General features: G+C 39.5%; 1 protein-coding gene across 1 annotated transcript in view; it reads right to left on the bottom strand.

Moving 5' to 3' along the window:
- Window positions 1-602: 602 nt before the first annotated feature.
- LOC107103746 (kalirin-like) overlaps window positions 603-9,724 on the bottom strand; it is a gene marked incomplete at its 3' end in the record, with an annotated part of 72,886 nt that continues 63,764 nt past the window's right edge. The window contains exons 26-36 of the mRNA XM_015403560.1: window positions 8,756-8,822; window positions 8,564-8,673; window positions 7,722-7,791; window positions 7,545-7,634; window positions 2,864-2,956; window positions 2,676-2,787; window positions 2,412-2,602; window positions 2,218-2,319; window positions 1,987-2,135; window positions 757-856; window positions 603-656 (exon numbers count right to left, since the gene is read on the bottom strand). Of these exons, the coding sequence (XP_015259046.1) occupies window positions 603-656; window positions 757-856; window positions 1,987-2,135; window positions 2,218-2,319; window positions 2,412-2,602; window positions 2,676-2,787; window positions 2,864-2,956; window positions 7,545-7,634; window positions 7,722-7,791; window positions 8,564-8,673; window positions 8,756-8,822 (1,138 nt within the window). The remainder of the gene's footprint in view (window positions 657-756; window positions 857-1,986; window positions 2,136-2,217; window positions 2,320-2,411; window positions 2,603-2,675; window positions 2,788-2,863; window positions 2,957-7,544; window positions 7,635-7,721; window positions 7,792-8,563; window positions 8,674-8,755; window positions 8,823-9,724) is intronic.

Genomic DNA, 9,724 nt, shown 5'->3' with positions numbered 1-9,724 from the left:
ATTTGATGTTAACATTTTGATTTTGATAAAAAGCTTCCTGTTTGGGAAGCAAAACGTCTTTAAACTTGGAAACAAAGTCCAGCGGATTGTTTTTTTTTACTTTTTTGGGAATTTTAAGCGAGACATGACTGCAACCACTGAAATCATTTATGAAGATGATATTAAAAAGATAAAAGAAAAAACTTTAATAGATTCAAAACTCTTAATGTTTGTGCTGTAGTCTGATGAGTTGCACAAGAACCAACTCATTTACTCCTTTAAATAAAAGATAAATATTGAGATTTCCTAGAGATTCTATAAACAACTGAGGAATCTTCAAGTTTGTTTTTTAAGGATGAATGAAATGTTGCTAAATAGGATCAAACAAACATGGGGAAGATTTGACAGTTGAGGAGGAATCTGAGGAAGCAAACTCTACGTCTTACTTGGATGTGGGAAGCCGGTCGGTACGCAGCATCAGCAGAACAGACACCCGAACACATCTTGAAGAGAGTCTTCATCGCTCTTCATCAGCCTACATGACCAACTCCTCAGACACACAGAAGCAGCTCTGCTTCACATGGAGCTCCCAGAACAAGCAGGCCTCCATGCTGCCTGTTTACCACAGACACTCCCTCCCACCCCTGCTGCAGCCCATAGTAGCTGCTGAGGAGACCCTGTAGCGCAGCCACAGGTGAGGGTCATCAGCTCGTTACAGAGCCGGCCTTCATCCGGAGGCTCCTCTCCTTCCACATGCGCTCAGAGAGAAACTCCTACCTTGTCACTGTCCATGGTGTTCTGGGACGTCCTGGAGGCGATGGAGATGGTGTCTGGTTGGCTGCTGCCGTCTCCCTGGCTGTCTCCGTCTTCTCCCTCCCTGAGAACAGCCAGACATGCACAGCACTGTCACTACCAACGTCCTCATCTCTCTGCTCACATCTCAACAAACACAATTATACTCATGACAGAAATAGAAAAAGTTCTGCAAGTTCTAGTTTTTGCACTTGAAAAGAAATCATCTGTTTCCTGTCAGATCTGAAAGTATTTATTTAACCAAAACTGTATGTATCCCATAATAATCATCCTATGGGATCATTACTACAGTATATGGCAGCAGTACTTCTACAGCGTCATGTTCTTACAGGGACCTAGTGAAGCATTTTGACACCTTGTCAAACTGTATTGATACTGCGTTCATACTGTCTCACAGAATACTGACACCTGCTGGACCTTTAAAGACACTACAGGCTGCTTATTTGACAGACTAAACTGAATTGATTTGATCAGCTAGTACAGGGGTCTGCAAGCTTTCATATCCAAAGAGCCGTTTAGCCTTGAGTTCAGTTAATTAAAAGTCGCTTAGAGCAAAAAATATTATATGACCAAATACTACCTAATATTTTTGTTACCTTTTTGTAATACCAAATTTGTTGCCATCTAAACAACATACAGTTTATTTATTTGTATTTTTAGCTTTCAAAATAATTATGAAACATAATTTCTACATTAATAAAAAAAATAGCTCTAAAAACATTTATTTTTTCTTTACATGACACTCTGTAGTGAAAATTCAATTCAAATATTCTAAAAACCATTACAGCTTAGGAGAGAGGTTAGACAGGTAGTTCTCTTAGAGTTTCATCTTTCATCTAGAGTTCCAGTTTAATCTTAGAGTGTGAGCTGTACCTGCAGGCGACAACTGAAAAGAAATCGTACAGTGTATGCCCGGCGTTATGGACACAGAAGGTTTTTTTTTTCAGCTGATATCCTGAATTTTTTTGACATCCGTTACTGATTCAGTTTTCTTGGTTTCTGTATTAGGTTTGGTCAAAAGGAGTCATTTCATTTCACTTCACAGTGCAGATACCCTAATAAATAACTGAATGATTGATCTCTATGATCTCCATCTATGCGAGTAACCATGGCGATTCAGTCATGGAAGCAGTTGTAATGTTTAGCTGATGGGATGTTCTATGCATTCAGGTGGGAGTAGAGCAGCTGGCTGACCTCTTTGGATAATTCCTGGGCTTGGTCAGCGCCGGCGTTTTAGGCAGATGAAGAGGCTCCTTCAGCGCCCCCTTCAGGTGAGTCATTCTCTCTTGGATCACCTCACGGATGTTTTTTATCCACTCTTGTTTGGCTTCCATGCTGGAAGCCTGGAGGAGAGAGTTTCTCTGTTTAAAAACGGGGAACAATGACGCTCAAAAGCTTGGACTACTTTGATATATTTTGACCTACTTTTAGCACAGTTTTATTATCAGAGGAGGGGGTTCTTCCTGCCCATAGAGCAAATTTACACGGGTCACCCTCTATGTGCTCCGTTACTCCCAACTCTGCCGTCTGCAAACAAAACAGAAGCAAGATTTAAAACCTTTAAACAAACAGAAGGGGGGCCCCTGCAGGTCACACGGGGAACTGCGCTCAGCTCTCACCAGTAGTCTGTTCTTGTATTGGTACTTCGTCCTTCCTGCTGAGTCTTTGATCTCTTTGCTGAAGACCAATGAAAACTCAAACAGGAAAAGGTGGCGGTCCCGCCCCTTTCGGATCAGGGCGCGTGGGTCCCAGACCTGGAAGCTGTCCTGGAGGATCAGCTCACCCTGAACCCCCAGGTTCTCCTCAAAGCCTGAGGCAGAGGTTGACAGTTAAACTCCCAGATGCAGAGCAGCTGTTTATCAGCAGAGTGGAAACGGTCTTACCCTCCAGCATGGCTAAATGCATGGCGTCGTTGGCTCTCTTAGGAACACTGAGCATCACCTCCAAACCATCTTTGATCTCGCCCTTACCCTCCTCGCAGCATGATAGCAGCTCCTGCATGATGACACAGTAAAAGTCAGACTGCTGCTGCTGGATCTGTCAGAGCGGATCGGTTGTCCGGCTGTTCTACCTTCAGCAGAAGTTGGTACTTCGTGATTCTCTGGACTGGTTTGATGAGGTAGGAGTTGAGCGTGTTTCCCAGCCCACGTCTCTGCTGAATGTCCTGTTCACCAACAACAAAGCATCTCAAACCACTTTGTCAAATTCTTTCTTTTACAATTTATCCTCAATGAGCTGCAATTAAACAGAACCACAATGTTTTAGCTCTGCTACATTTCTGAACATTAAACTTTATTGTTATTCTTTAAGTTTTCATGTGACAGATAAAGGAAAAATGATGCATGGTTGGATTTCCTGCACTTTGAACTTATCTAACTGGATTGTCTCTGTTAAGTGCATTTAGAGAACATGTTGTGAATTGGTGCTGTATAATTAAACTGATTTGAAATCAAATTTTTTGTTTTCTTTACAAAAAAACAACTAAAATGTGTCGTCTATTCAAATTCAGACCCAATAAGGAAATTGTTTACTGCAATTACATCTTCAAGACAATAGAAATAAGCAAAAATGTCTCAAATTAGGTGCACTTACCCCTAATTTGGGTGGGTAAACGAGATGATTTGCCAATAGAATGAGTGTTTTTACTCTCACAATAAGATAATTAGATTATCTTATTAGATTATATGCATTGAAATAAGACATTTCATTTGTATTTTTCTTATTTCTTTTTTTCTTTTTTTTTTTCTTATTTCAAATGAAAATTGTCTTGCCCCATTTGCAAAGTGTCTCACTTACCTCCTCAATTCAGGAAAAAATGTGTTTATTTTAAGAAAAAAAATACTTATTTAGGTTTAAATTTTTTGCGGTGCACCGGCTCAATTTTTTGTAGCTGCACTCCTCACAATGAATATTCATTCCCACATAAACTAAAGCTCATTTAAAGGGAATTTGAGTGTTTGTAATTATCATCTACAGGCATTGTCATAGTCCTCCCTTTTTATTCTGATAGCTGAAATAAAAAAACAACAAATGCTTTTAAAAATCATCTAATTAGCAACCAGGATTAATCTGTGTTGAATTAAATCTCATCATCAATGCATTTGATCATGGATTTGATCTATAGTGTAAGGCGTAATTTGAAATAGTGTAATTTGAACAAAGTGATGAAAACTGCAAGATAAATGAGAGTAAAGTTAAATAATAGTTGAGCTCTTTGTAAAGAAAAGAAGACTTGACGATGCCACAGTAGTCCAGTATAAAATGTGTTTGACACCCAGAGGTCATGGCTGTCCAATTAAACTGGAAACGATGCAGGATTGAGCCCAATGGAAACTCTGGAGGAGCTCCAGAGATTCATGGTTCAGGTTGAAGAGGCTTTTCCAATCTGGATTAGATGTCTCATCTGTCTCCCGTTAAGTGGCCAGTGGAGGGAGTGAAGTAGATTCTTTGGTCAGCTGAGGTCCAGACTGATATTCTTTTGGACTNTTTTAAAAATCATCTAATTAGCAACCAGGATTAATCTGTGTTGAATTAAATCTCATCATCAATGCATTTGATCATGGATTTGATCTATAGTGTAAGGCGTAATTTGAAATAGTGTAATTTGAACAAAGTGATGAAAACTGCAAGATAAATGAGAGTAAAGTTAAATAATAGTTGAGCTCTTTGTAAAGAAAAGAAGACTTGACGATGCCACAGTAGTCCAGTATAAAATGTGTTTGACACCCAGAGGTCATGGCTGTCCAATTAAACTGGAAACGATGCAGGATTGAGCCCAATGGAAACTCTGGAGGAGCTCCAGAGATTCATGGTTCAGGTTGAAGAGGCTTTTCCAATCTGGATTAGATGTCTCATCTGTCTCCCGTTAAGTGGCCAGTGGAGGGAGTGAAGTAGATTCTTTGGTCAGCTGAGGTCCAGACTGATATTCTTTTGGACTGCATGCAAAGGGGTGTGGTGGCCTAGTGGTCAGGGTGTTCCGCTTGGAATTCAGAGGTTCTGAGTTCAAGCCCCAATCCCACAGACTGCCACTCTGGGTCCCTGAGCAAAGACCCTTCACTGCACACTGCTCCCTGAGCGCCGCACAATGGCAGCCCACTGCTCCCCAAGGGGATGGGATAAATGCAGAGAGTCCATTTAGTTGCTATATACTTGTGACCGTGTAATGCAAATAGAAAATCTGAAAAGAAAAATCTTACATTCGCTGAAAAGCACATTACCCGAAAAAACAAAGAAACAAACTCTCCACTATAGAACATGGTGGTGGCAGCATCATGGATTGGGAGAAACTTTTCATCAGCATTGACAGCAAAGCTGGTCAGAGTTGATGGGAAAATGGATGCTGCCTAATCAGGATCAGCATCCAGCAGCACCATGACCCCAAACATACAGTTAGAGCTACGATTCAATGAGTCACATCCAAACACAGTCAGTCCTAAATGGAACAGAGAGCAGGAAGCATGCAGAGAGAAGTGACGTTTACACTCCCTCTGCTTCCAGTCTGACTGAGCTGAAGATATTTTCAGTCTCTAGATGAGGACAGCTGGTAGAGACATACCTCTAAATTATTTTTTTGTTTTCTTAAATTTGCTTTTCATTATAAAATGATAAACTATTCTGCTGTTGTGTCACATAAACCCATAAACAGGATGAGTAGAGGTTTGTGGATATAACAGTATTTTCAAAGCTACTTCATTTTCTGAGTATATTTTGTTGCCAATGTGTAACGGGTGGTTGGAATTGTATTTTTGTGTCGATCTAAAAACACTTTTATTTAAACATTAGATGATTATTGCAGGTAAAAACGGTCTGCATTAGTTCTCCATTAGAATTAAATGATAAACTTTGAAATTTTTTATTATGTGGTCTGAACACAGCTGCTTCTAGTTTAACAAGTGTTCTGTGATTAAACAAAGCCACCTGCTGGTTAAAAGGAGGAACTACACAGCACATGCTAGGAATGGTTGGTTATTTAAATCAGGTTGCCTATTTACTCTCTCTCTGCTCTGTCCTTTTCTGTCTTCATTCTGTTGTTCTCACAAAAAACAACACAAACACTTTTCAGCATGATCACCTTAACAAATCTAAACTCTTGACTATTTGACATCAGGAGCACACTTCTGTCATTGTCTCCAATTATACCTAGATGGGACCGGCTTTTTTCAGAGAAACAAAATCAGGGCTCCCACTAATTCAACATAATGGTGAGTTTTATTTTTATGCTGTTTGTATTTGATTTTATGCCAGTCGTATCATTTATTTTTATCATATTTACTCCCCACACTTTAAAGTCCGGTGCGTGAAAATAATGTCTGACATATAACCGGTCCATGGTTGGGGACCGCTGATCTAAAAAACTGCTGCAAAAATGTTAAAACACACATTTTTGCTGCATTAAAATAAGCTGATTGTGTTGTGTACACGCTGCTGTCATAAAATGAGGTTCAAAATCATGCACTTGGGGGTAATAATAATAAAAATGATTATTTAAATGATTAAAACTATTAATCATCCCACTAAATCAGATTAACAAAGCAAGAAACACACACACAAGGTGTGCATGTCTTACAATAGGTGCAAAGATGTAAAATATAACCATGCTCCATGCTTTGGTGAATCCATTGTGAGGAATAAGAGATGCAGACCGATGAATTAGTGCAGTTTGGTCGTTAGAATATGATCTGCATGTTGACAAAGGCACATAGCTTTGCAAACCCTGTGCTGAATTGCAAAGAGGAATAACTCTGAACCTTCTTTGAAAGTGTTTTAAGACACCCTAACCCTCTAAAGATCAGGCCCCAAGCTTTTTGAAGAAATAACAATAATAATGATTTTTAAAAAAACCTAATTCATGTTAAAATCATTCTGTAAAATCATAAAATATACATCTGGTACATTTTTCATACAAAAAACATGATGCAGATTATTTAGAGATCTACATTCTACATACAGGAATAAATAACTTGTTTCACTTAAATGGCTTCTACTTTTGTGAATATTATTTTTCTTTGTTTTGCTGCGAAAAATTAGAATTAAATCTCTACTCTGGGACAATAAAAGTCTTTCTATTCTGTTCATTAGTCGGACCTTGCTTTCAGGCCATATCCAGATGTTTAAAGCAAGCCAATGTTGTCACCCTTTAAACTAGCGTTAATGTTTATTTGCGCTCTTTATGATACTGAAACACCCAACTTAGTAAAAGTTTACGCTTCCTGTTGCAGAGATAAGATGAAAAATTAAGACATCTTGTAGCAGACCTTCAGTGATGGTTGGTGCTGAGAAATTCAGGTTTTATTATCAACATTTTCACATCTTGTCCCATTTGAGAGTAAAATATTTGTTTCTTTGGAGCAACTTGAAGGTTCGCTGTTTGGGGAAAACATTTTACTGTATCTTTGTCACAAACTTTGTTTCTACTGTGCTGTACTTTGTCGTTAGACTTGATGGATTTATCTTACATAATATGATCAATTTATTTTCATTGTATTTGAGTATCCGACTAAAACAATGAAACGTTTCCTAAGCTTGTTTATAATGATAACAGCAGGATAAGATTTATTCTTTCGCTTCCTAAGGGGCATTAATTCCAATATTAGTGGGGCTGTATGTTTAATAATAGACTTTTATTTTTTATATTGATGCTCTGATTTCTTGCTTCTTTTTTTTGTTTAACCCTGAAAACAACTGTTCTTATTCTTTATTAAATCCCTAAACTAATTGGATATAATTAGAGATGAGTTTGGGGTTTTACTCACGTCAAAGAAGCTGCCAGCGTGCTCCAGGATGAGCTGACTGGAGTCGGGTTTGTTCTTGCAGTAGTCCACATAGATGTGGAACTTATCAGCCTGAAAAAAAAAGAGTTTCAATAAATCAGGCCAAGCTTAAAACAAAAGGGAATATAAAGGCAGACAATGGGGAGTAAAACTTCTCACCCAGGTGACGAAGCAGTGGCCCACATCCTCTGGAAGCTGCTCATAGTTCACCAGTTCCTTCAGGAAAATACTGCAAGAGAAGAAGGAGGATCACCTTCATCCCAGAGCGACATCCAACAGGAAACAGACCCCGACTCTGACTCCTAACCATCTGTCTACCTACTACCTAACGAACATCCAGCTCACTCACCTTCCACTGCTCTCTGATCTAGGAACACCTCCTCGATCGATCAGGATCAGGATCGATCGATTATCAGTGATTTTTAACACTAACAATAAACTTTGACCATCCCCAACACAGTCTTAGTAACTGCAGTAGTTTTTATTCTATTAAAAAGGTAATCTAATTACAGTCGTAAGGCCATTACATTACTCCCAATCTACCGCAGCGTCACTGTGACATCATCATAGTGCCTCTTTATAAACGAGCTCTCTGCTGTGAAGAGAGATTTTTTCTCCAGGGAGCTAAATATGCATTCCTGATGCTGATTGGCTGAAGGGAGCTGAGATCGAGACACACGGGACACCGATTGGCTTTGCTTCTTCTGCTACTTTTTAATAAGACATAAAAGAAGAAAAAAAAAAAGGTAATGGAGAGTTTAAGGTTTGGGTTGATAATTCATGAAAAAGCTCAATAGTCTGAGTTTAGATCTTTCAGCAGGAGGTTAGAGGGAGTCCATGAACTGTCTGTGTAACCGAACCTTAAAGATGCACAGAAGAACAGAAACAGTAACATAAAAGACTCTCTGTCTTAACCCTGAAACTTCAGAGAGAAGAATCCAGTTTTTATGTCATCTCATCGCCACAGAAACTGCAGCAGAAACAATCTCCTTAGAGCTTACCTGTTGTGGAAGTCATAGATCTCCTGCATGTTGCCGAAAATAATTTGTTCCTTGTTGGCGATGCCTTGAGGAATCTCCTCCTCACCGCTGGTCATCTCCCTCAGGTAGGTCTGACACAGAGAAAGAGGCAGTCAGCGGAATACCAGAACCAGACAAGGAGCGACATGGAGGAGAAACGACGTGTTTGCTCACTTCTAGACACTCCTGCAGATCCCTGACGTAGGCCTTCTCTGTCTGCAGCAGCTCAGCCATGATGAACCTGAGACCAAGACGGGATTTTAGCAACACAAAGCAACTTACTTTTCATACCTGTAACACACAAGCTATGAGATCTACCCAAAGATGCTGCTCTGATCCACCTGTGGGGGGGTAAGGCAGCTATATTTCTAGGTTAGAAATAAACCCTATTGGAGAGTTTGGCCGTTTGGGATTCTTCTGAAGCGGGTAATTTCATCCCTGCTTTCATAGCTGCCTCTCTGTGTGCTGGAGGGGCTGTAGCTCATCTGTTCACCTGTCTGAGTCTGAAGGACATTTTGGTCACATTTTCAAACGCTCTTTTCTCACGTATGTGCAAAAATAAGTAGGTTTAAAAAGCCAGTTTCCATGGCTGTTATGATCATTTAACTGTCAGCATATTGACATGATTTCAGTGGGATTTTTACAGCTTTCATTGTAGGCAGCATTGGTGCTGAAATGTGCTGGACAGAGCCCTGGGGGCAGAGAGCAAAGATGGCCTGTATTTAAGTGTAGCAGCTCGGAAAAAAAATTAAATAAAACTCTGAATCATGATGCAGAACCTGAGGACTGGATGACCTTTTGACCTTTGGTTCATAACCTTAAAACTAAAGCAAGACAAACAGAAAATCTGCTGCTCAAACGTATCTGAATTGACTGAGACCAATTTTGTCTCAATCAAAGATGGTGGTGAGTAGAGGAAAGTAGTTTATGTGTGTTTCAAATAAAAATACTCATATGAGTATTTTTTAAACTTGTGTTTTTGCAAAACTCTGACTTCATAGCAATAAACCAAACGTCTCTCCATCATGGAGGAGAGAGAGAACAGCGGCATCATGTGAGAGTTTAACTACACAAAGATGTAAAACATAACTGGCTCCAGTATCAGAGTAAAGGAGGCAAACTTAATGCAGGTCAACTTTTCAA

This window comes from Cyprinodon variegatus, unplaced genomic scaffold (assembly GCF_000732505.1).
Source record: "Cyprinodon variegatus isolate N-32 unplaced genomic scaffold, C_variegatus-1.0 Scaffold1520, whole genome shotgun sequence".
In the NCBI taxonomy this organism is placed as follows: Eukaryota; Metazoa; Chordata; class Actinopteri; order Cyprinodontiformes; family Cyprinodontidae; genus Cyprinodon; species Cyprinodon variegatus.
The sequence above is the reverse complement of the archived record's forward strand: the minus strand, read 5'-3'. Positions and strand labels throughout refer to the sequence as shown.